The 26,150-nt window shown below is 45.8% G+C and overlaps 3 protein-coding genes and 1 non-coding gene across 9 annotated transcripts; 3 read left to right on the top strand and 1 right to left on the bottom strand.

Moving 5' to 3' along the window:
* Positions 1 to 564: 564 nt before the first annotated feature.
* On the bottom strand, positions 565 to 16,463 carry snx9b (sorting nexin 9b). 6 transcript variants are annotated; one of them, XM_056581010.1, is made up of 20 exons: positions 16,126 to 16,463; positions 15,427 to 15,513; positions 14,333 to 14,407; positions 13,667 to 13,804; positions 12,484 to 12,546; positions 11,224 to 11,389; positions 10,577 to 10,609; positions 9,985 to 10,120; positions 9,121 to 9,205; positions 7,281 to 7,406; positions 6,660 to 6,777; positions 6,100 to 6,230; positions 5,409 to 5,512; positions 5,175 to 5,278; positions 4,672 to 4,749; positions 4,144 to 4,220; positions 2,556 to 2,645; positions 2,327 to 2,441; positions 2,115 to 2,206; positions 565 to 1,981 (listed from the first exon to the last, which is right to left on the bottom strand). In XM_056581010.1, the coding sequence occupies exons 1-20, from the start codon at positions 16,135 to 16,137 to the stop codon at positions 1,934 to 1,936; spliced, it is 1,878 nt and encodes a 625-aa protein (XP_056436985.1). In that variant the 5' UTR covers positions 16,138 to 16,463; the 3' UTR covers positions 565 to 1,933. The 6 variants fall into 6 exon arrangements, with proteins under 6 accessions (XP_056436985.1, XP_056436987.1, XP_056436988.1 ...); XM_056581012.1 differs by having other exon boundaries at positions 11,224 to 11,386; XM_056581013.1 differs by lacking the exon at positions 10,577 to 10,609 and having other exon boundaries at positions 566 to 1,981.
* Positions 16,464 to 17,998: 1,535 nt separating this feature from the next.
* On the top strand, positions 17,999 to 18,189 carry LOC130375144 (U2 spliceosomal RNA). Its single transcript, XR_008893811.1, has one exon. It is a non-coding gene; the product is annotated as a U2 spliceosomal RNA (small nuclear RNA).
* A 113-nt stretch (positions 18,190 to 18,302) lies between these two features.
* LOC130374307 (E3 ubiquitin-protein ligase TRIM39-like) lies at positions 18,303 to 20,955 on the top strand. The gene is made up of 2 exons (XM_056581020.1): positions 18,303 to 18,472; positions 18,558 to 20,955. Exon 2 carries the CDS (start codon positions 18,560 to 18,562, stop codon positions 20,189 to 20,191), a length of 1,632 nt encoding a protein of 543 aa, XP_056436995.1. The 5' UTR covers positions 18,303 to 18,472; positions 18,558 to 18,559; the 3' UTR covers positions 20,192 to 20,955.
* Positions 20,956 to 22,219: 1,264 nt separating this feature from the next.
* On the top strand, positions 22,220 to 25,709 carry LOC130374323 (E3 ubiquitin-protein ligase TRIM39-like). The gene is made up of 2 exons (XM_056581040.1): positions 22,220 to 22,380; positions 22,466 to 25,709. Exon 2 carries the CDS (start codon positions 22,810 to 22,812, stop codon positions 23,956 to 23,958), a length of 1,149 nt encoding a protein of 382 aa, XP_056437015.1. The 5' UTR covers positions 22,220 to 22,380; positions 22,466 to 22,809; the 3' UTR covers positions 23,959 to 25,709.
* Positions 25,710 to 26,150: the final 441 nt, after the last annotated feature.

Here is a 26,150-nt window from a genome sequence, read left to right as displayed (position 1 = left end):
TACTCGGTTCAATCACAACGAATATAAAATGCTGAAGCTTCGTTACATTCGAAACGTGCTGAAGGGGAAATAAATAACTAAATAGCAACTGGACTGGACGGGAGAGTGGCGAGAGTGTGTTGAGAAGAAAGACCGCACTGTTTAGATTCCCTATCGGGCCAAGTCTTCCGCGTCGGGCCGGCTTATGCCCGCTATACATCCAGCTGCACCTGATGCCAGTAGACGCTCCACTGGACGAAGAAGCGCTCCATTCACAGCGCGGCCCCGCCAGGCCCCTTCGCAGCCGGGCGTTGCTGACGACCGGCCACGCGAGACTAGGGTTGTATCCGAAGGTTACACCCTGTTCTCGCGAGACTAGGGTGGTATCACAAGGTTCCACCCCACCATCGCCACCTCAAAGAGCGCACAAACGCGCTCTTTGATTCTTCGAACAAGCCACCGACTCATTCTCATTCCTGTCCCTCTCCACGTGCAAAAGAAAAATCAAATCTGAGGGCTGTGCTGGGATTGCAGTGAAGGAACAGATATTTCTGTCATGTTGCTGTTTGTCCCTTACAAAGTTGACACAAGGACAGAAGCGTAGTCGCAGTAAATACAAATCAGTTTAATAAATCAATAACTGGATTTTTTGCTCGTCCATATATACGTAATACGGCCATTCCAATATGACCCGAAAAGCATAGGACAGATCAAATAGAATATATATTATATATATATATATATTTGCATTTTTTCAAGTGATATGAAAACAAAAGTGTTGACAGAATGAAATAAGAAATTGATTGAATACTGAGCAGTGAAAAAAGCAAGCAGAAATATCTCATGGCCCAGTCCCAACTCCGACCCCCCCTCCCTTCCCCACCACGCTCAAATTCTTGTCTTATTTTTTTAACTTTAACAAAATATCACATCCTACACCTTCAGGGGCTTGCTTAAAACAAATTGCTTTCGGTTATAAGAAACAAAACACACACACACACACTCTCTCTCTCACACACACACACACACACACACAAAAGGGCCATTTTAAAAAGCAGTGGGGTTGTCCACTGGGTTTGGCACTGGGATTCAACAGGTTTCCTCTGACGTGTGGCTTCTACGAACAAGGCATGACAGAGAAACCCCCTCGAGTTAAGTGCATTATCATCTCAAGGTGTGAAAGTGTATTATTAGTATGTTTGAAGGTCGTGGGACTCCCGCTCTTCCAGAGTAAACAGTAAACGTTGAGGTCATTGGGGGGGAGGGGGGGGGAACCAGCCAAGCGTCCCAGAGCTCCCATGGGAAGGCACATTCAAAGAAAAGGGGCGGGTCTTCCTGTTAGTGGATGAGGAAGTGAAGTACAAGGGAGGAGTAAGGCACAGCCAATAGTGTGTACCACAACCCCAACACACACACGCACGCGTTCTCCATACCGTCCTTCTTTCTCAAGTGTGCGGCCTCCTAGAAATGAGGAAACGTAGAATCCCTCAAGTGTGACTAAACGGATAGTGAGAACACAGAGCAATGACAACACAGACCAGAGGGGAAATGACATGCTGACATACTAAGGCAGTGCTGTGCTTATATAGCGTACGTCCTCTTTCCAAATCGATTTCCCAGCGGCAACACTTCTTTGAACCACGGGCGCGGGGGGGGTAAAAGTAGTGTGGAAGTGCTTTCACGTAAAGCATGTGACGCTGGGTTCAAAAGAGAGGGATAGAAACTAAAGGAGGGAGGAGCGAAAGAGCAGAAGAGAGAGAGAGAGAGAGAGAGAGAGAGAGAGAGAGAGAGAGAGAGAGAGAGAGAGAGAGAGAGAGAGAGAGAGAGAGAGAGAGAGAGAGAGAGAGAGAGAGAGAGAGAGAGAGAGAGAGAGAGAGAGAGAAAAAAAGAGAAAGAGACAGACATGTCGCTTGGCGTTTAGCCGACTTCATCTTCGGCCAAATGCTTCCGTTCTCTACATGGTGGTGAACTGGGCGTGCGCTTGCCTCAACTTCTCGGCAATCTAGCGAGGGAGATGGAGAAGAAAAAGACAAAAGACTGTACATTTTCAGAAACAGAAAGGCGATGGCGATCCAAATGAGCTATATGAACGATAATCAGGCTGTCTGTGTGCAGAGAACTTCCTTCACTCTTACCGTCTCGTAAAATTTGGCTTGTTCCTCAAGATAGAGCTGCATGACACGGTTGTAGTCATAGATACGGTTGCTATGGAAGTGGTTCATCTCGGCTGTGGGTTAAGAGCAGCAATAGGGGTGTCAGACTGTAAAATGTCAATCTACGACCGAGCTTTTCAGTAGTAAGAGGAACAGCAGTGAACGAGGACAATGCGGGTTGCCCGGGGCGGTACCTTGTAATGTGTACGACATGGTGCTCACGCGCTTCGCCATAGTGACCTTCTCCTGGGGGCTGATCTTACTGGTCGCCACCAGCTTGTCCCCCTCCTTCACCTTCTCTATGCCCGCCTGACGGGGAGGGAGAAATTAGAGTTTAGGTCGTTCAGCGCTTGCTCCATCACCGCGGAAAGTCAGGCTTGTTTTTCTAGGTTTTTTATCAGGAGGCGTCGGGGCTAAAAGTACCTTATGGACGGCGAGGGTGTCCGGGAAGCATCCCAGGAGACCTTTGTATTCATTGTTGGTCTCCATGAGGAAGTGGAGGTCTTTCCTCGGCTGGAAATACATCACAAGCGCGCGTGCGCGCACACACACACACACACACACACACACACACACACACACACACACACACACACACACACACACACACACACACACACACACACACACACACACACACACACACACACACACACACACACACACACACACACTTTTTTTTAGAGACTGTAACCGTATGCAACTTAGGGTGAACTCCAATTCTCCTACACACATTTTTTTTTAATCGTTACAATAACTAAAAAAAGGGACTTATTATGCATCAGACAGTAAAAACCAACCACTAGACGATTAGATACTATAACAAACAAACGCATGTTTACCAGAGGAATCCTCCCAGCGGATGCAGCTTTAAACAACGTCCAGAGGTTCATTTCATTACACAAGATATCAAAAAAGAGCATTCTCAGGCAATTAAACATGAATGGGTTTCACAATATACCGACGGAATAACGAAGACCAAGTCACAACAAAAGCAAAACAGCTGCCATCGATTAGAAAGATAAAAAAAAAAGAAGAAGTTGTTATTGCCAAATGTTGCCGTTTGAAGGCTGTGAACTCGTCACAAGCAGAAGGCTTAATCTAAGACAGCGGACTTAAGGGCAGAGCGAGGATGTGCCGACTCATAGGGAGGGAAACGCCACAGGATGGCGTTACTATATTCTCCGGATGAGACAGTATTGTTGTGGTCAAGAACAGATTGCGACATTTGTTCCGATTGACGAGTGTGTGCGTGTGCGTGTGTGCGCGTGTGTGGTATATATAGTAAGTGCTGATAAAGATTGTGATAGAAAATGTTTAACAAAAAACAGCTTCTTAAAGATTCTCCTTTACTGCTGTTTTAGACTGTCAAAAATAAGGACTTGGGAGACCCATTGGTATACATGTTATATTTGGCACATTGACAATATGAATTGATTAGCCGCCCGTGTTACGTGTCTACGGCCCCCAATCAATAATATTAACCCAGTTAATAATAGGGAGAAGAGCTAGCCACTGATTATCCAACCGAACAAAGAACAAATGCATTGGCCCTACACTACGAGTATTAAATCCCAATTTGAAGAGGCTTCCCACAACACAAACACAGAACAGCTTTCTGCTGGTGCTATGACCTGCAACCCTCCCCAGAGACCTTCATTTAAAAAGCCTTCAATAAACAATAAACACAAAGAAGTCCTGGCCATTCGCTATGAAACCGGATTACCACGCACGCACGCACACACACACACACACACACACACACACACACGCCAATCCAGAGCAAGGCACCAGCAGTGCATGCATGCAGGCTGACTGTAAATATTGAAAACACAAATGATGGAAGCAAAAGCTCGGATCAACACCAATGGGGCCAGAGCTGCTGGTCAAGCCGGACGAGCATTGAAACCAACGTCTGTGTCTGTGTCTGTGTCTGTGTCTGTGTGTCTGTGTGTCTGTGTGTCTGTGTGTCTGTGTGTGTGTGTGTGTGTGTGTGTGTGTGTGTGTGTACCTGCTCCGCCACCATCAGGGCGATCTCCTCATAGGTCTTGCCCGCCGCTGTCATGGCGTCTGTCAGCGTTGCCTCTCCTGAGGGCAGAAGGGAGTTCATGGGTTAGCTAAATGTCGCACTAAAGGGTCATTAACACCTTTTCGTGAACCACCTCATATAGTATAGTAGTCAAACGGTGAGTGCCAGCGCTTTCTTCATACGCAATTATAACGGCAATAATTAGTATTAATGGTATTAATTACAATGGAAAATATATTATGGAATACACATAATATATATATATTTTTTCAATTATCTATTTTATGTAATACATTAATGTAAATTAGTCCATCTTACCAACCACAGGTTGACAAATCCTGCTTTAGATCATCTCCTACTATTCCGACTATCGTGTCAGTGATTATAAATACTGTGACGACGTCGGCCAGGAAACCTGTGTATCAGCATCTTTTGTTTAGCTTCCTCGTACGGTTTCCTGGTCAGAGTTCTGCGATGGACTCGGACCGACGGGTCGTTCTGTGCTCCTACCTTGGTATCCGCTGCTGTTGAAGACCGAGGAGAGGTTCTGAAAGGCCTTGCCAATCCTCTGGTACTCTTTAGGTAATGCTGTGAATGGGAAGAGGATGAAAACATTTTCATTAACATTTACACAACACACACACACACACACACACACACACACACACACACACACACTCAAAGGCAAGTCACATTGGGTAGGTAAAGTGAAGTTGATACTGGGTCTCTACATAGTAATTAGTAGTACAGGTACAGAAGTCATGATAATAGTCATTATATATCTCCCACGGGGAAGATGTGGGTGTGCGTAAGTGTTTATGTGTGTGTTTGCGTGTGTACTGTGTCTGTTTGAGTGTGTGCGTAAGTGTTAAAAGTGTTGTGTTGGCTTAAGTGTTAAGGGTGTAGTGTTTGCGCGGGCATGTGGGAGTGCGAATGTTTGCAAGTCTGTGTGTGTGTTTACACGTGTGTGTGTGTGTGTGTGTGTGTGTGTGTGAGTGTGTCTGCGCACGTACGTCCTGTGCATCTCTTCCAGTGCTCCTGTCCCACGGTGAGGATCTCCTTCACCCCGTCGTCCATCGCTTTAGTAAACCTGCTGAACTGGTCGCACTTCTGCTCCCTGCACAAACACACACACACACACACATACTTTTGTCAGACCCCCATCCTCCACGCCACCCCCAGGGCCCCTGCTGACAGGGGGGGAGCCCAGGGCCCCTGCTGACGGCGTGGGAGCCCAGCCTACTCACACTTCGATGGGGTCCAGGTCAGGGGCCTCGGGCTCTATGGTGGCGAAGATCATCACCCCCACTGTCTCGTCCTTCTCCGCTTTTCTCTTCCCAGTCTTCCAGTCCTACAACACCATCAACACCGTCAGCACGTCAGGGGGGTGTGGTCACTCGCCATGGGAGAACTGACACACGACCCAAAGGCCCAACACGCAAACGCCATCGACAAGCACGACCGTCAGCGGCACGCTGGTGACGAGAGCGAGAGCGGCGAAGCTACTGCGTCCACGTTTTTACAAACGCCTTTAAGTTGAAGAAGTGGAGACTTCTGTTAAACAGACCTAACATTTACATACATGAGCGATAGACCGAATGGAGAAGGAACATGAAGGCCTGTGTTCCCTGATTGGTGAAGGCCAGGGTGAGTTTCTAGCCGATTGCTTCCAACTCAAGGGGAAGGCACGAACAGAATCCCACAGTCACAATCAATCCTGGCACGGAATATAATTATGGCTTGAGAGCGATGCTCAAAGCGCCTTTTTCTGGAAGTCCCCTTGGGATGAGTGATGGAGCAAGAATGCCCTCACTCATCGTAATATAAGGCTGGGGATGCTGGTTCTACCGCCACCGTGTTGAACCCTCCCAGTTTGCCCTGTACTTGTGAGTGGCTCTTCTATAAGCTGTAGGGTGAGGGTGTGGTGAGGTCAGGCACCTTCTCGTCCTTGTAGGTCAGGAAGAGCTGGAAGACTTCGCTGCTGGAGACCACGGGGTGCCGGCACATCCGGGTCATCCAGCCCTGCAGACGCTCCATGCGCATCTTGATGAACTCCTCCTCGAACCGCCCTGGGGGACGGGGGGACGGACGGACGGACGGACACATGGGGGAGAGAGTGAGTGAGTGAGTGAGTGAGTCAGTGTTTGAGTTTGAGAGAGAGGGAGCGGGAGTGAGGGGGAGATAGAGAGAATCAGTGAGGTCAGTGAGTGAGGTCAGTGAGGTCAGTGAGTGAGTGAGTGAGTGAGTGAGTGAGTGAGTGAGTGAGTGAGTGAGTGAGTGAGTGAGTGAGTGAGTGAGTGAGTGAGTGAGTGAGTGAGTGAGTGAGTGAGTGAGTGAGAGAGAGAGAGAGAGTGGGTCAGGAAGTGATTGAGAGGAAGTGAAGGAGATAGAGACAGAGAAAGGGAGAGAAAGAGAGAGGGTGAGTCAGTGAGTGCATGTGCGAGAGTGAGAGGAAGTGAAGAGGGGGGGGGGGGTTAGAGAGAGACGTTTCCACTGACCTGTGACCTGCTTGTCCGGCAAGGAGGGGATGGGGATGGCTGAGCCGAGTTTGTCCAGCAGCCTCTCGTACAGCCAATCAAAGTGCTTGTAGCGGTGATTGACGGGCCTGTTGGTTGTCTGCCAAACGATAACATTCAGTTAGTTAGGGCCATAAGTCGGCCAATCCAAAACAAACATTGCATCACAAAAGCCTCACGTCGGCGTGTCCAAATGTATTCAGGAAGTAGGCAAACTAAATGATCGGTAGGGATTATTCTAATGATTGACCGTTTTATCGTATACATAGCATAATTACGTGTTTCTGCATTTTTTCCGCAGATTACTTTTTTTTATATTAATGATTAACAGACAGTTCAATAAATGTTTTTTTTTTTTAATTGAGTCTTGTACCATTTTTTATCGTCATTGTGTAATTTTTGAGGGAGCAAAAGCAGTATCGGCTCCAAATATTGGCTCAAGAAAATCGGGATCGGCGAATCGGTCATCAGCCTTGGCTGATGAAAAAAAATAAATCTGTATCGCATCGGTCCTAGAAAATCCATATCGGTCGATCCCCAGTTTATTCCTTCCAAAACGTCAGAGGTTCAAAGGTTGAACCAGGTGGCGGCGGTGAGGCTTACGTTGGGCGTGACTTGGTACTCGATGTAGCTCTTCAGGCCGTACATCTTGGAGCCCTTCTTGGGGTCGGCCACCACACAGTCCAGCTGGTTGTCGGGGTAGGACCACACCGGGCCCACCTCGCCCATCTGAGCACAGGGAGGGACACACCGGGTTACTACTAGGGCTGCTCCATTATGGGAAAAATCATAGTCACCGTTATTTTGGTCAATATGGAAATCACGATTATTCACACGGTTATTTTTGAGTTTGAGAACATGGTGCATTTATTCAGCAAGTCTCTCCCCAAAGAGATTTTGTAACTGAGAACTTTGAAATTTCGCCTTAACAAGAATACACAAAATGGTCAAAAAGAAAATGTTCCAATCTAAAATGATGTACAGATATGTATCCGGCTGTTCTGCCCTTTCTATAAAACGTTAAAAAAAAAAATACAAAAAAAAAAAATATATTAGTTGTGTTTGAAACTGATTATGTTAATTCTGTGATCGTTTGACGCAAAATTTGAAATCGCGATCAAAATTCGAATAACCGCCCAGCCCTAGTTGCTACCATACTGGGTTACTACCATAGTGGTTTGATACCATACTGGGTAACTACCGGTCTTCCCATGTTACCGGGACACAGGAGAAAGGGCGGCATGTGGCTCAACAGGTAGAGCGGGTTGGCTTGTAACTGGAAGGTTGCTAGTTCGATCCCCGGCGTGTGGAGGTGTCCCTGTCCCTCACCCTAACTGCTCCTGACGGGCTGGCTGTCGCCTTGCGTGGTTGATACCGCCGTCGGTGTGTGAATATGTGCACGAATGTTGTGATGTTAGGCAATATTGTAAAGAGCTTTGAGTGGACACTGGTAAGAAAAGCGCTGTACAAATGCAGTCCATTTACCATTCACAAACAGGACAACCTCCACAGGTCTGATCGGTATGTCAGGATGACGACATATGAATGAACAACATGTTGAGGTCATGAGGTCACTCGGGGCCCCTACTAGTGTGTAAGCGGGAGGATCTTCCAGAGTTGTGGAACAGTCTCTGGTCTTCTCTTATTGGCTGTGCAGCCGTGTGACGCAGACCGGCGTAGCTCAAGTGGGTGGGAGTGGGAGGGGCTCTGGGAGTGTCGATAGTGAGATTATTGTAAACAAACGGGTAAAGGCTCTTTTTATAACTGAAGAATATATCAGTTATAGGATATAGGATTTCCTATTACTAGGAATTATTGATAACAGTAGTGTTATCAATAGGATGTAGTGATAACATTATTTGAATCACTTTTGAACAGCCTTGACTACAGAGTATGTTGAGGTTATTTTAGGCCAAGAGCTAGTCACACAAAGGACCTTTGACCGCACCCACGTGTCACAAGACCGAGCCCTCCGACCTCCGACCTCTGCATCCTCAACCCTAACCAAACAGACTCCAGTTAACCTCGACACCCATTCGCTTCCCCTCGTCCCTCCCAGAGGTGGTGGTGGCACAGATCCTCGTTTTGGACATGGGTCCCAACCCACTGAACCTGTCCAGTTCCTTATGTCTAGTGACTGCTTCTACCCCACACTGTTTTGGTTTCTGCTTAACATGTGGGTCTCACCACAATCCGACAAAAAAAAAGAATAAATGTGAATTATCTGAAAGGTGGTCAATTAGGGCATGTACGTCATTGAATTGTGTGTTAGCGATGTGCTACGCCATATTGGGAGAAGGCAAAAGATTTTTCACCAGTGCAAATTTGACTTAATATCCGGTAACCTCGGCTAATAAACTAGAGATTAGAGAACTGTGATGGCAGTTTCAAACACAACTACGTCTTCCTCTAATGACAGATAAAAGGTCATAAAAACACATACATAGATGGATAGCTTCTGTGATCCCTTGACCAGCTGCTTGGCTAGGAGGTAAAGCTCCGGCCCTGACTTGGAGAATCCAGGGAATCTGCTCGGAGGAAGACGGACAAAGGTTTGACAGTTAGAACACTGGGTAGGTTACCGTGAACCTAGTTATGCTACACGTGAACCCCCTAAGATTGCGCGATTTGATTGGTTCGCTGTCTCGGGACACAGCGCAATATCCCAAGATGTATTGTTTTCACCGCAAAATGTCCCGCTATACAAACAAATAAACCGCTAATAAAAACAAATACATCCTGGCAAAAAGTGTTATCTTGTTTATTTTTGGAGTGTTCACGTGTAGTACTTGTATACTAAAACAATTACTCACCTCCTTTGGCGAATCATTGTTGAATATACCATGAACCAGATGTCTGGCCTCTATTCTGTGCTCACTGAACTAAGATTCCAAAGCCTGATTGTAGCCGAGTGTCGCTTCCTTTTACTTCCCCCCCGGCACGCATCATCTGCCCACTCTCAGACTCAAACACGCAAACACAAAATTGTCCCCGCTTGTCGATTCACCTCATCCGACAGCCATTAGGGAAGTCTAAAAAAGTACGTGGCTAGCCCCTCCTAAACGATTGTATGGCTAACAGCTGTGTAGCAAATGTTAGCTATGTAACTGACGCTTGTTAGCAAGATAGCTAACATTTGCTACATCGCCAACATTGCTATCTAGCTAACGTTTATTAGCCACATAGCTCTGCTTTGGTACACCGCAGCAATGAAACACAGCTAACAACATAGCTAACAACCGGCATAGCGACTAACGCTTGACATGCCCGACAGACTAGGACCAATCAAATAAGAGTTAGCGCTCACTTGTTGAGGGAGATTTTCATGGCGGTGCCCTGAGCTCCGCCCCTTTGAAAAGCCCCGCCCTCTCCGGACTCCGACTCGGCGTAACCCGATGATTTGACGTCGTCCCACTCATCGTCCCACTCGTCTTCCTCTGCTCCTGGGGGGGGAGGAGTCACACAGGCAGTCATCAGTGACATCCCCTCTACAGCGGTGGAGTTAGTAGCTTAATGCAGATCAGCATTCAACACGACATCAACGCATGAAGCGATACTACCAACGCAAATAACACAACGTTCACACACAACTCGTTCAAACAGAACACGATAGAACACGCAAACCAACAGCACTATCCTGCAATGTCTCAATCCAGACATTCATGAGTAACCATACAATAACAATCAAGGCGCCATCAGCACACACAGCAACATCTTTGGTAAAACACGACAAACAAAATGAGTAATATGCCACACTTTATAAGTTGTATGGATGGTAACACGTATACATGGCATGCCATTCGTCACGCCAACCAAGTCCGTCATGCTGGATTTCTCAATCCTGAATGTTAATGGGCCATCAGTCAACTTTCCCATAAGGCACCGCTGCAAAAGATTACCTGTCTCAATCAGGTAAGGATATGGATAGATGTCTAAGGTAAGAGGAAACAGGAGAGGAAACATTTCACGGTCTCTTCTTACTCATCATGTGATCGGATTCATTTTAAACCTATAGCCTTTGGAGTCCCTGACCATGGCTAGATTGTGAGTTTGGCAGCACAGTTTGGCTGAAAGCGGGGGTGAAAAATGAAATATCTTTCCAACAAGCGAATAACTAAACACCAAAAAAGAAATAAGTATTTGGATATAATATGATCAAAATTTAAATGAACTTTTAAGTAATTTATCGGAAGCTTTTTATCAAAAGCGACTTATGATCGGTACATTTGTCAGAAGAAAGAGAAAAAACAATACATCGCTTTCGGTACAGTAAGTGCCAAGCACATACAATCGTTAGGTTAACCCATTCCCCGTATACAACAAAGTTAGCTGGAATAAGATGCTTCACACAACCCTAAGTACGATTCTTACGAGCCACAACATACGACATACAATAAGTGTGTACAAAAAAAATGAAACAAAGACCTTAGGGCATGAAAACTAAACCAAGGCATGTAACTAATACCAAGGCCCACCAACATCACGCCCCCCCCCCCCCCCCCCCACAGAGTCCAGGGCTCCGGGCCGAGGTTCCCCCCCGTCTTACCGGGGCCCTGGTACGCCTGGGGGTGACTCTGCGCCCCCCAGGGGTCCGGCGCCGCACTCCTCCCCGTCTGCGTGCCCTCCGGCTTGGACGCCCAGTTGTTGGAGGCCCCCCCCGTGGCATCGGTGTTCCACGCGGACCAGGGGTCTCCGCCGCCGTTGCTGGTCTGCTGAGGGGGGGGGAACACGAGAGTTACTGGGCTGCAGGGGTAGGTGGGGGGGTTGGGCTCTGGCTCGGCAGACCCAGGGGGAGGAAAGAGAGAGAGAGAGAGAGAGAGAGAGAGAGAGAGAGAGAGAGAGAGAGAGAGAGAGAGAGAGAGAGAGAGAGAGAGAGAGAGAGAGAGAGAGAGAGAGAGAGAGAGAGAGAGAGAGAGAGAGAGAGAGAGAGATTGGGAAGTGCCGCCGTTTAATGATTAGCCATAGGTAGTCATTAAACACGTGCTCGTTCAATATAATGCAAGAGCAAACTCCGTCACACGTGACGTTTGCTCATGATTACCCAAGCCACCCAAGTCACCCTTTACCTGTTGCCTACGAAACAACGCCAGCTCAGCAACACATGCACGTCGTACGGGCACGCATGTACAACCAAACATGCTTGAAACTTTCATTTCAACGTAAAAAAAAACGTCAAAGCCAATCGAATAATACAAAAACGACATGCCGTGCAACGCACCAGAATCTGGCCAATTGCGGAAACGAATGGACAGTGCGTGAGCTCATGTATGCATTATGTAAACACACACACACCCCAGATGATGCCAACCACAACAGAGAGGGCTTTCTGAACATAAAACCTTCCGAAAACAGCAGTTAAAAGCTTTGCGGTTATTTCACAGAGTCTCAGGACTTTTACCATTCGGGGAAACTAATTGAACACAATAGGCATCTCATACACGCTCTGTATTGGAAACAATCGCAATGAAATCTGCGTTGTAATTACGATAATCCATCACAAACATCCTCATTGGAGACTGAGTGTGCTGATTCGAGTGCAGAGTGCTGTTCAGGTTTTTCTTCTCTTGGTGAGACCTGGTGGCGTGCTGATCTGTTCATTGGATCCATGTACGGTTTGCTGATTGGTTGAGTGATTTTGGTTGGGAGGGGGGGGGGGGGCGTGTGTGTGCATGAACAACTAAGGAAACTAAAATGACATGCTTTCAGGCAGGCGAGGGCAAAGTTTGCTTATCCGGTAGGGGCGAGCAAGTAAACAGGGGGAAGGTTTGGTCTTCCATGCCCCTGAGCAGCACCCTAGGGTGGTTACCTCGTGGGGGAGGTAGGGGGTGTCGGGGGTGTCCGGCTGGGGACTTAACTCCCCAGCATCGACCTTAAGAATGGGAGAAAAGGAAGAGTGAAATCATCAGAAAGCGCCAGAAGCGAGGAGGGGTGGGCAGAGAGATGGAGTAGGATGAGGAGCAAGATTTAGAGGGAAAGAGAGAGAGAGAGAGAGAGAGAGAGAGAGAGAGAGAGAGAGAGAGAGAGAGAGAGAGAGAGAGAGAGAGAGAGAGAGAGTGAGCGAGGGTTTGAGAGTGCAAGAGAGAAAGAGAGAGGAGAGATAAAGAGGAAGCAAATGAGCAAGAGAGAGAAAGAGTGAGAGACAAAGAGAGAATGAGCGAGTAGGTGAGCGGGAGAGAGAGCGAGTAAAGAAGTGAGAGAGTAAGAGCTGAGGAGCAAATGTTAGAGGGAGAGAGAGAGAGTGAGCGAGAAAGAGAGTGAGAGAGTGTGAGAAAATGAGAGAGCGAGAGAAGAGAAAGAGAGGGTCATCCATTTAACTGAAGTTCAAGGCCCCAGTGTGGTATTTAAGTTCTGCAGGATTCACTGCAGTGGTTCTTGTGATACCAGAAGGTGGCCATAGGCCTCTATAGTGGAGTCCCTATGTATTTGTCTTCTTTCTTGAAAGAAGAAAAAAAATTAAAAATAAACTGTCCATCTGTTATGGATGACCCAACCACATAGCGTCCCCATCAGCATGTCTCACTTCCACATTTCGCACCCTTTCTTAATTTATGCATATTGTGTTACCGAGTGTGTTAGGAGGAACATGGACATGCTGAGTGCATTCTCAGTTTTTTCCACACACTTTACTCAAATAAGACCACAAGACAGCAGCTCTGAACAAACTGAAACTCTGAACTGCTGCATGGAGAAGATCGAACTACATTGTGATGAGCCTGATTGGTGTATTCTGAGTTCACCCCATGACCTCAGAAATAAATAAACGATGTGTGCAGCTGCCATGGCGATCCGGCACACGTGTTTGCGTTTCAATGTGTCCATGTCACCATGTGTGTGTGTGTGTGTCCCTGTGTGTGTGTCTGTCTGTGTCTGTGTGTGTGTCTGTGTGCGTGTCTGTCTGTGTCTGTGTCTGTGTGTGTGTGTGTCTGTGTGCGTGTCTGTGTGCGTGTCTGTGTGTGTGTCTGTGTGCGTGTGTGTGTACACAAGGTCACCTGGCTTTGTGCAGGTGTTGACGCCGGGGCGAAGGCATCGAAGAAGGAGAGGTCAGGAGGCGGAGCCGCGGCCACATTCCCGACACTGGGGGGCGCTGTGGTGGTGCCGGCTCCAGTCAGCGGCGAGGGCTTGCTCAACTGGAAGCAGGTCGGTCGAGGAGAGGAGAGGAGAGGCAGAGGGAAATCAAAACATTGTTTCATGTTTGTTTAAGGAGCAATTCCTCGAGGCAAGATGGATGCCCGGACTAGATGTAGGTCTGGTGGAAAGCACGTCATGCCCTAGTCCCAACTGAATTCTGAGGAGTAAGACCTTTTGAGGAGCCGCTGGAGTACATTAAAAACACACACACACACACACACACACACACAGGCACAAGCACACACACAACAATACACAAACACACAAAGACACAACTACACAGACACACAGACACACACACTCAGCATATTTTCAAGTGAGACATATCCTGTTTGGATTGTCTCTTCCTTGTTTTTCCAATTCAAGCAGAACAACCAGTGTCACAGCTATTAACTAGCCGTGCAGTAAGTTAGCCAAGGAAGAACGTCAATAAACCCTTATAGGGGTAGAGGCCGGGGGGGGGGGGGGGGTTCTTTTCAAATCGTCCAATCGTGCGAGGCTCAGACAGAGGCCAGGACCGGGCTTACCTCTAGGTAGTCTTCTGGCACCAGGCCCACCTCCCCCCTGGAGTTCTGAGCCTCGATCCATCCCCCGCCAATGTTCTGGAACACAGTAGGGGAGCAGAGAACTGAAGAACGAGGGGAAGGGTTTCCCCGCGACACACAGCGTGGTTCAACTAGAGCCAGGGAAATGGCGTCCGAGTGGACTGAAGACATGGACTGATCGACAAACCCAGTTTTGGATTTTTACATACATATTATTTGTGTCATAACCATATGGCCTGTTAAGCCCTTTGAGACTGTACCTGGGATAAAGGGCCATACAAATAAAATGTAATCGTAGTACAGCAACAGCGATTACATTTTACAACAGCAAATCTTTTACATTTTATAACAGCAAATAATCATTTGAAATGGCCTTTGTTTATGGGAGAAAATATACGAATATATGATATATTTGAAATAAACTAAGCATTCATTTCAATTGAAAGGGGTGTGAGGAATGGCTTTTCAAATTGATAAGCATCGTAGTGATGTACATGTTTACTTTGTAAAAGTTATCATTATGACCCATTTCCATAAATCACCCGACCCTGCTTCTCACCGAAATGTAATGTGGAAACCTTTATCTGGCCTGTCTTTCATTACGTTTCACTCGAGCCATAACATTTATTCAAATAAGGGTAAACAGGAAACAAATCCAGCTTTATCCACACTGGCACCTTTGACTCACTATTAATTTGGAGTCGTGAGAAAATCTCTCCCTTTAAGGAGTGACGACTGCAGAGAAGAGGTTAGCGAGTCGGTGAGTGATTATAAAACTGACCTTTGAACTGTTGTAAATGGCAGTAGTGATGTCATGTTTGCTCTCATTCTCGCCAACCGTGTTATCCTTCATTTCCCCCTCTCTCTACACACATAATCTTGATATCTGTGGCTCGTTCAGTAGGGCTTGCAAAAGTTGCCATATCACCTAATATAGGCCTATCCATATGACCACTCAAACTCAATATATGGAATATACAACAATTTACTATAAATAATCAAAGTTTGGCATGCATATGGGAGGAAAAACAACAGCCAGTCAACAGGACTGGATGGAAGTGCTGTATCCTCTATACCTGATTTGTGACAGTGACAGTTTCGCCTTCTCTGACGGACAGTTCGTTGTTTCCGGGCTCAGCACTGAAGTCATACAAAACCTGCACCTGCAAGAAGACGGCGACCGATCAAGCAACAAACACACCGACTTTGTTTTGAAAAACGTTGCTGCGCTATGCTGTCCCACACTAGTATGACAAGTAAAATATTGCACATTATTTATCCTATTAATTAATGGACACACACACACGCTTCCAAGTAAAAATATATACGGCTCAAATACATTTCACTAAGAGCACCTACGAACGGAATGAGTTCGGTTATTTACTTTCAACCTGTCACACAACAAAAACCGACAGACTGGCTGGTGGCGCCATTGACTACATTTCCCAGAATTCCACGAGGTTCAAAATCGACCCGAACTGGAAAGGTAGTAAAATGTCACAAGACACTCCTGAACGACACTCATTTTCCAAGTACAGTAACAACATTACATTTGGCACCAAATCCAATATGTTGACGCACACTTGGAATCACCGTCCAAAAGATGTGCCTAATGCCGATATAACTCATCGAAAAAGTTACGAATAACGCGAACGTTAGTAGTCCGCCCGGGAAGGAATCAAGCGACAACGTTACAACACAACAACCGTCTCACTTTTTCCGCACCAATCCAGTCAAAAGAACCCCTCAAAAATACCTTTTCCAACTATCCGTACCTTATTCGCCATTGTCGATGCGTTGATCGCTCATTACAAGCGGGCCTAGGGCTTCAAGATTTCAAATCCTCAGCTGGACATTTCCCCGCTGCTTTCAAACGGGGCGAAAACAACGAGGTGGTTCCTCGTCCAGCAGAGCCAGTCACCCCACTTATTACAACACGTTATTAAGCACCGATAAGCCGTTAACCTCGGAACCGACCCACGGTGGAAGTATCCTGACGGGTGAGGCGCACACTGCGTTGTTTTGCCGCAACGAAACCGCGGAGCGATCCGACTAAATCGAGTGAGCGAAACCGGAAAGCTATCCTCGGTCCAGACAGAGCCAATGCCCCCGACTCCCCCCTCTCCTCCTCCTCCTCCTCCTCCTCCTCCCTCTTCCTCCTCCCCCTTCTCTTCCTCCTCCCCCTTCTCCCCTTCTTCCCCCCCACTCCTCTACCTCCCCTTATTCTCCTCCTTCTCCTTCACCCCTTCTCCCCCTACTCTCCTTCTCTCTCCTTCTGCTCCTCCTTCTCTCCCCTTCTCCTCCTCCGCCCCCTTCCGTCCTCCCTTCCTCCTCCTCACCCTTCTCCTCTTCTTCTTCTTCTTCTCCTCCTCCTCCAGAAGTGTCTTGTTCACCAAAAATGCACAAATGTAACCAGATATAATCATAGCTACACAATTACAATAATACTAACCCTATAATATGCATGATAACGATAATGCATATAATAAAATAAAATAAATCAAAGTCATAATAACAATAATCATAGAAATCATAAAAAGATGAAGCACATGTATACGATTTATTATAAATATTACAATTACCAATATACATTTAATGAATTAAGATCAGTTAAAAGATGTTGCCAGGGAATTAAAATCTATGAAGCACAAATCTCTCATATTCAAGATGTGTTTATAATCAGGGGGATACTTTTATCGTTTTTAAATACTAATAATAACAATAATACAAAAAAAACACTTACCAAATGCTGCCAATCTTTGATTGTACCCTAAGTTATCCTTTTAATTTGGCATACGTCCAGCTTTCCTACCTTTGACAGCTCACAGCTGGAGTCAAGTGAGAGTCCCGAGTGACAGGAACCCATTCCTGGGACGATAGTCGCCCTCTGGTGGTCTAAAGATAATAGTGCAACAACTGCCGGAATTACGTAATGCTGATTCAGGTAAGGCCCTCGGTGGCGAAGTCTCGCCTCTTCCGGTAGAGCCCTTGGGACCTATGAGGTCGAAAAATATAAATGGGTTTCAATGGAGAGGAAGTAATTATTTTCTGGTCGCAGTCATTATATGCCCCGGATAACACATGTGTTGTTTCTGGATTTAAATGATAATTTTTCATCTCGAGAGATTGACCGTTTATGCGCAATTGTTCAGTGAAAGGCTGTAGAGAAAACACATGAGACACGTCTCGTACGTGACGTCACGCTCGGTGCGACTGGCGTGGACAAGACCGACAATCTCCCCATCGGCATAATTGTTTAGTGATCAATCAATGATAACAAATAAAGTTAATTTCTCATGCATCAAACTTTTATCCAACTAACAACATGTAAAAACGCATCACATCATTGTAATCGTGCCCAGTGGGGATTCAATATATGTATGTTCACCACGATTGACGCCTTCGGCTTCTCAGACATTCTGATTGGCTTATGGCTTCTGACGTCATCAGTGCCGTTCGGGCAATTTCGTCAATCCTTGGCCCATATACTCTTTATCCTTCGGTCAAACATAGTTTGATAGCACGCTTTATTTAGTTTACACATAGTGGTACTTCTGTATTTGTACTTAAATTATGTTTTTGGCGTAAAACCGCTAATGAGAGTGACATTTCTGGGAATTGGTCTTCTATGTCAGACAGTTTATGGGTATCGCTTCTCGGCCTTTTGGCTAAGATCAAGTGTAGTATCTGTTCTTATCAGTTTAATATCTGATACGTCCCCTACCCGGGGACCATATATTAAATTGATTTTTGGAACGGGGAGATGGAAAAGGGGCTTGCTCCGGCCACTCCACGCATCGACCTGGTATTACAGTACCTCCAGGAACGGTGCACCCCCTCTCACTGTTAATATAAATGAGTGCATTACGGAGCTCACACCAAGCCGTCAGCATGATTGTAGTGCTGTTGAAACGTCAGGGAACTGTGTCCGTTGGGGCAGAGCCAGGTATTAGGGGCGGAGCCAAATGTAAGGGGAGGAGGGGAAAGGATGTCTTGTTCGGGAAACGAAACTAAACATTCATAAAAACCAAAACCAACCGACGTGGAAGCAGTTCTCTCTTTCAGGAGGAAAATAAAACGCATTTTGGAACAAATTGTCTGAAAGAAAGAAACCACAACAAGGTGAGTAAAGCAGCACAAGATAAGGAATAGATGGAATTAGAAATATAAAATTGCTCAATACATAAACCTTATCGTCTGTGTCTAGGAATGGCCTCTGCTAACACTTCCTGGTCTGAGGAGGACTTTTCATGTTCCATCTGTCTGGATGTGTTCAGCAGCCCGGTTACCACACCATGTGGACACAACTTCTGCAGAACCTGTATTACAAAGTTCTGGAATGAACAAGTCAAGTACAAATGTCCTGTTTGCAACCAGATTTTCGACATAAAACCTGATCCACGGGTCAATACCCTCTTATCACAGCTGGCTGCTCAGTTTAGAACAACCGTACGAGTTAAAGAGCAGCCTTGTGTTGAACCAGCAGAAGTTCCCTGTGACTTCTGTACTGGGACCCAGCTGAAGGCTGTGAAGTCCTGCCTAGAGTGTTTTATGTCTTTCTGCCAAACCCACCTGGAGCCACATCAGAGAGTCACTCGCCTGCAGAAACATCGGCTGGTCGAGCCTATGGACCGTCTGGAAGACAGGATGTGTAAGAAACACGACCGACTTCTGGAGCTCTTCTGCCAGACTGAACAAGTGTGTGTGTGTCTGTTGTGCACAGTGACAGACCACAAGTCCCATCCTGTTGTACCTCTGAAGGAGGAATATGAAGTGAAGACGGCCCAGCTGGGGAAGATAGAGGCTGAAGTTCCGCAGATGATCCAGGAGAGAAAAGAAAAGATTAAGGAGATAAAAGGCAAAGTAGAAATTAGCAACAAAGATGCAGACAGAGAGATAGTCATTGGTGGGCAGGTCTTCACTGCTCTGATAGGCTGTGTTGAAAAGTGCCGCGATGAATTCAACCAAACGGTTCAAGAGAAACTGAAATCCACATTGAAACAAGCTGAAGACCTCATCAAAGAGCTGGAGCAGGAAATAGAAGATCTGGCCAATAGATGCTCAGAGGTGAAGCAGCTCTCACACACTAAAGACCACCTCCACTTCCTCCAGACCTTCAGATCCCTGAAGGATCCTCCACCCACCAGGGACTGGACCACGGTGGAGGTCCGTCCTCCGTCATACATAGGGACCTTGAGGAGATCCCTGGATCAGCTGGAGGAGACACTGAACATGGAGATGAAGAAGCTGCGTGATGATGCTGTACTGAAGAGGGTCCAGCAGTATGGAGTAGATGTGACTCTGGATCCTGATACAGCTCATCCCAGTCTCATCCTGTCTGAGGATGAGAAACAAGTACATCATGGAGGTGTGGGGAAGGAACTCCCAGACAACCCTAAGAGATTTACAAAGTATATATATGTTCTCACGAGGCAGAGCTTCTCCTCAGGGAGATTTTACTTTGAGGTACAGGTTAAAGACAAGACTTATTGGTGGTTAGGAGTGGTCAGAGAGTCCATCGACAGAAAAGGTGTGACCACGTGGACCCCTGAGACGGGTTACTGGACTCTTTTCTACTACAACAAGGATGGGTTGGTATTTAGTGATAACCCTGATGTCCGTCTCCCTCTGAGAGCTGAGCTCCAGAAGGTGGGGGTGTTTGTTGATTATGATGAGGGCTTGGTCTCCTTCTATGATGTGGAAGCCAGGGTTCATATCTACTCTGCTACTGGCTGCACCTTCAGTGAGCCTCTCTATCCATTCATCTGCCCAGGCCGCCATGATTATGGAGGTAACAACTTTGCCCCCCTGATCATCTCACCTGTCAATCAAACAGACTAGGACCTTTGTTTGATAATAAAACAAAGAAACAACCAAAACAACTAATGTTGTTTACTGAATTAGAATCTCTACTATGTAAGATCTGAGAGAACTGCTTTAATGTCGTACTGCTGACATTTAACAAGGAGATATTCTTTAAGAATATAATCACAGTTGTTGCATTAACTCATTATAAATGGTTAGGTTACAACATATCTCATTCATGTTTTCTCCTGATTTTTGTATACGTTTAATGCTATAACATAGTTACAGTTGCAATCATGTAAAATATTTTTAGATGATTCATTTGTATAATAATGACCTCATAACCCCTTACTTAAAATGTCTATTGGTCTATCTTCTGAACACTTGATTTATTTTATTATAAAGAAAAGGCAAAAAATGTAATGTGTGGGTCTACATTATCATTTCAATTGATCATTTCACTGGAATAGGTACAATCCAGTCCAACAGTGTTTTGTAGAAATAATTTCTCAGTGCGATACAAATATTAAAGGTTGGGTATGGAATTCGCTTTTTTCGTATTTTTTGCCAAATTACTTGAAAACCTCATCATAACCCACTTACAGCCACTGAGTTAGAAGTACTGACATGAAAATTAAACAATTCAATCATCTGTGGAACGGGCAAGGCTCGAAAAACTCCAGCCAATGATTTCCAGAGCCACCGAGTTGCATTGGACAATAAGTACGTCAATCAAACGGTGGTACTGCACTCCCCCTCCCCCGCGCCCCGCGCGCGACCCCTTTGTGCTTGGAATGGGTGGAGTCAGAGTCAGCGTTGAAGGAGAGGGGGTAGGACCATTTGAGTTGTGTGTTTGCAAAATCTGCTGGCGTTTCGCAAATCCCATACCCAACCTTTAAATAATTTTTTGGACAATATCCTTATTTTGATCAATTTGAGGTTGATGGAATGTTTAAAATCACTGAAAAATGTTAAACTTCTTTCATTTTTTAACCAGTAATTGACTTAATCTCCACCACACAACAACCCTTTATGCGTTACACACTTACACAAAGCTCACAGTGGCTACATGTAAAGATTCTCCCCATGTATGTTTGTAACTTGACTTTGTCTTGTCAGCTCTCCTAACCGCTCCATCCTCTTCTCTCCATCCTCTTCTCTCTTCATCCTCTTCTCTCTCCTCTCTCTCCATCCTCTTCTCTCTCCATCCTCTCCTCTCTCTCCTCTCTCTCCATCCTCTCCTCTCCATCCTCTTCTCTCTCCTCTCTCTCCATCCTCTTCTCTCTCCTCTCTCTCCTCTCTCTCTCTTTGATCCCCAATGTCTGCAGCCTGTATTATTTGATAGAGCAAGATGCCCCCTAACCCTCCCTGATCCATTACCACATATATCCTTAAACACTGTCTAACCCCTCCCTGATCCATGCAATTTGTATACACATATCCAACACAGGGATGGTTTTTATTTATGAGGGTAGGCGGTCGGTCTTCCCTACGTGTCGCTGATCCTCGCGATCCCCACCATACTGTTACAAACAATACAGTCTATCAACTTATGAATTGTGTATTTTCAAGGTAAACCTTTCTTTAATTCAGCCGAATTAACTTTCGCATGGAGGAACCAAAACAAGTGCTTGTTGTCTCTGACTGAAGGTGAACTCGTCGGTCTGGTTCGTCTGCCCTACCCTGAGTCACATGACTCGGGGGTTAATAGCGCAACCATAATAGCACATGTTATCTGGGCACACATTGAGAGGGTTGTTTTATAAAGAATGGTGAAAATATCAGCCACAGTCAAAATCAAGTCAAATGTATTTGCATAGCTCTTGATCCCAGTTTGGCACAAATCACTACGAAGTAATCATCCTTTCTAGTTTTCCCGGGATATTTCCTGTCTTTTAAAGGTTGAACATATTTTAATGCAAATAAGAGAACACACAGCGTATGTGAGTTAGCCGAGACAGTTCATGAGGAATAGGCCCACATTCAGGTTGAAACGTCAGGAACCGTGCGTCCGTTGGGGCGGAGCCAGGGGTTAGGGGTGGAGCCAGGTGTTAGGGGCGGAGCCAGGTATTAGGGGCGGAGTGGAGAGGATGTCTTGTTCAGGTAACGAAACTTAACATTCATAGAAACCAAAGCCAACAGACGTGAAAGAAGTTCTCTCTTTCAGGAGGAAAATAAAACGCATTTTGGAACAAATTGTCTGACAGGCGGAGAAACACAACAAGGTGAGTAAAGCAGCACAAGATAAGGAATTGATGGAATTAGAAATATAAAACTGCTCAATACATAAACCTTATCGTCTGTGTCTAGGAATGGCCTCTGCTAACACTTCCTGTTCTGAGGAGGACTTTTCATGTTCCATCTGTCTGGATGTGTTCAGCAGCCCGGTTACCACACCGTGTGGACACAACTTCTGAATAACCTGTGTTACAAAGTTCTGGGATGAACAAGTCAAGTACAAATGTCCTGTTTGCAACCAGATCTTCGACACAAAACCTGATCCACGGGTCAATACCCTCTTATCAGAGCTGGCTGCTCAGTTCAGAACAACCGTACGAGTTAAAGAGCAGCCTTGTGTTGAACCAGCAGAAGTTCCCTGTGACGTATGTACTGGGACCCAGCAGAAGGCCGTGAAGTCCTGCCTAGTGTGTTTTATGTCTTTCTGCCAAACCCACCTGGAGCCACATCAGAGAGTCGCAGGCCTGAAGAAACATCGGCTGGTCGAGCCTATGGACCGTCTGGAAGACAGGATGTGTAAGAAACACAACCGACTTCTGGAGCTCTTCTGCCCGACTGACCAGGTGTGTGTGTGTCTGTTGTGCACAGTGACAGACCACAAGTCCCATCCTGTTGTACCTCTGAAGGAGGAATATGAACTGAAGACGGCCCAGCTGGGGAAGATAGAGGCTGAAGTTCCGCAGATGATCCAGGAGAGGAAACAAAAGATTAAGGAGGTCAAAGACAGAGTAGAACTGAGCAACAAAGTTGCAGACAGAGAGATAGCCATTGGTGGGCAGGTCTTCACTGCTCTGATAGGCTGTGTTGAAATGTGCCGCGATGAATTCAACCAAACGGTTCAAGAGAAACTGAAATCCACAGAGAAACAAGCTGAAGACCTCATCAAAGAGCTGGAGCAGGAAATAGAAGATCTGACCAATAGATGCTCAGAGGTGAAGCAGCTCTCACACACTGAAGACCACCTCCACTTCCTCCAGACCTTCAGATCCCTGAAGGATCCTCCACCCACCAGGGACTGGACCACGGTGGAGGTCCGTCCTCCGTCATACGTAGGGACCTTGAAGAGATCCCTGGATCAGCTGGAGGAGACACTGAACATGGAGATGAAGAAGCTGTGTGATGATGCTGTACTGAAGAGGGTCCAGCAGTATGAAGTAGATGTGACTCTGGATCCTGATACAGCTGCTCCCCAGCTCATCCTGTCTGAGGATGGGAAACAAGTACATGATAGGGGTGTGGGGAAGGGACTCCCAGACAACCCTAAGAGATTTATAAATTATCTTTTTGTCCTCACGAGGCAGAGCTTCTCCTCAGGGAGATTTTACTTTGAGGTACAGGTTAAAGACAAGACTGCATGGTGGTTAGGAGTGGTCAGAGAGTCCATCGACAGAAAAGGTAAGACCACGTGGACCCCTGAGACGGGTTACTGGATTCTTCAATACACCAAGGATCAGACAACCCTAAGAGATGTACAAAGTATATATTTGTTCTCACGAGGCAGAGCTTCTCCTCAGGGAGATTTTACTTTGAGGTCCAGGTTAAAGACAAGACTGCATGGTGGTTAGGAGTGGTCAGAGAGTCCATCGACAGAAAAGGTGGGAGCACGTGGACCCCTGAGACGGGTTACTGGACTCTTTACTACACCAAGGATAGGTTGGTGTTTAAAGATAACCTTGATATCCGTCTCCCTCTGAGAGCTGAGCTCCAGAAGGTGGGGGTGTTTGTTGATTATGATGAGGGTGTGGTCTCCTTCTATGATGTGGAAGCCAGGGTTCATATCTACTCTGCTACTGGCTGCACCTTCAGTGAGCCTCTCTATCCATTCCTCGGCCCAGGTCCCCGTGATTATGGAGGTAACAACTCTGCCCCCCTGATCATCTCACCTGTCAATCAAACAGACTAGGACCTTTGTTTGATAATAAAACTAAGAAACAACCAAAACATTTAGAGTTGTTTACTGAATTAGAATCTCTACTATGTGAGGTCTGAGAGAACTGCTTTAATGTCGTACTGCTGATATTTAACGAGGAGATGTTCTTTAAGAACATAATCACAGTTGTTGAATTCCACCCATTATAAATGGTTAAATTACACATTATATTTTGTCTGTTTTGTTTCCAGATCTTTTTACACATTTAATGCTATAAAGTTGTTAACAGTTGCAGTTATATAGAACATAAGAGGACATACATGTTAAGAGGACTAATCTGTACAAAATAATAATTGTAGTTTTTTAACATTGCTATCTGTTTTAATTTCTGAATAGTGAATGACAAAAAAACACAATGTCCTTACACGTTCATTGAATCTTTTTTAATGTGTAGGCCTACCTATGTTATCTAAAATAGATACATTCCAGTCCAATAGTGTTCAGTAGAATGCCTGTCTCAGGGTAATACAAAAAATAAATGTGTTTGTTGCCTAGAACCTTAATTTTGATAATTTTGAGATTGATGGAACGTTTTATATCAGTAAAGAATTGTAAACGTTAGTAGTTGATGAACCAGTAAAACTTAATCTCCACCATACAACCCTTCATGTATTAAACACTTAAAGAAGGTCACAGTGACTATGTAAAGATTCTCCCCATGTGCGTGAGTACCGTGACTTTTTCTTCTCTGCTCTCCTCTCTTCTCTTCTCGTCACCATCCTCTCCTCTCCTCTTCTCCTCCTCTCTCTTCTCCTCCTCCTCTCTCTTACCTCTGCTCTCCTCTCTAACTCATCTTGGATTGTGTTCATTATTGTCGTTCATTACGCATTAAGTGTGTTCACATGTCAAAAGTCACCACATTTAGATGAATCTAAAATAGATGTTGTTCAACTAAACTCCCAATGGGTGAGTTCGGCTGTAGTGAATCACTATGGTGACGGTGACGCTCCCGCTCGGGCGGAGTCCTCCTCCCCATAACCACGCCCACTGACTGCCTGGACGACGCGAGGAGAGGGAGAGAGACCCCGAAGCTGTTGGCACGAGAGCCGTGGACCTCGATACCTCTGAGCAGCCAGCAGCATGGGAATGAACAACCCCATCATACGTTTGAATATGTGTGTCAACTTCTCCCTGATGGTCTGAATAAGTCGCAAAGTGTGTCGTTAGTCGCCTTTCAGAAATAAATTCGCAAATGATACGTGCACAACTGTTAATGATCTGTAATGTTTGATACTATTATCTTAGTCATTCTGTTTATTGTGTACTTGTACTTGTATTCGTTGTTAAAGCATAATGGTAATAAACAACTCAGTCAAACCAACTGAATGTTCTCGTGTGTTCAGCCGACTCACTATCCTTGTGCCTTCTTGTATTGATTATGTTTTATTGAGTTCTTCAGGAAGTAGTCGAATCCAAAGGAATAGCTTTAAAGAGACTTTATTTGTATAAAGTATTTTCGGTATGGTAAACTGATGCTCTGAAGTAAAGAGAGATTGAAGATGTGCCTTAGCACGTGCAAGAGTATTCTCCTAGCTGATCCAAGACATAAACCCACGTATGTCCTATCGCTGCCGAGAGAGTTCTGATCTGCCTCCACGATTCTGGAGGCTCTTATGGACTCAGCGAGGACCGGAAGACTTGGAGAGGAACCGGTGTGACTAATCCTCGGTTTACCTCGCCTGGTCTGTGGTGCTGCCCTCTGTGATTAAAGTATCTATTGCAGCCTTCAGTGATGTCCTGCTTTCCCTTGTGGCTATGTGTAGTATTTACGGCTTATATGTTTGGTCCTACCCCCTATTGGTTAAGTGAGGGAAATACAGCTTGTGT

Source organism: Gadus chalcogrammus, chromosome 21 (genome assembly GCF_026213295.1).
Source record: "Gadus chalcogrammus isolate NIFS_2021 chromosome 21, NIFS_Gcha_1.0, whole genome shotgun sequence".
Classification (NCBI taxonomy): Eukaryota; Metazoa; Chordata; class Actinopteri; order Gadiformes; family Gadidae; genus Gadus; species Gadus chalcogrammus.
This window is presented reverse-complemented; position numbering and strand designations above follow the sequence as displayed.

What these genes read in the sequence shown, in the direction of transcription:
- snx9b (XM_056581010.1), bottom strand. An exon ending in AGTACCAAGTCACGCCCAAC is followed by an intron (nt 6,778 to 7,280) that starts GTAAGCCTCACC and finishes ATCGTTTGGCAG; the next exon opens with ACAACCAACAGGCCCGTCAA. An exon ending in CATGTCGTACACATTACAAG is followed by an intron (nt 2,207 to 2,326) that starts GTACCGCCCCGG and finishes CTTAACCCACAG; the next exon opens with CCGAGATGAACCACTTCCAT.
- LOC130374307 (XM_056581020.1), top strand. Translation starts at nt 18,560, where the DNA reads ATGGCCTCTGCTAACACTTCCTGGTCTGAGGAGGACTTTTCATGTTCC.
- LOC130374323 (XM_056581040.1), top strand. Translation starts at nt 22,810, where the DNA reads ATGTCTTTCTGCCAAACCCACCTGGAGCCACATCAGAGAGTCGCAGGC.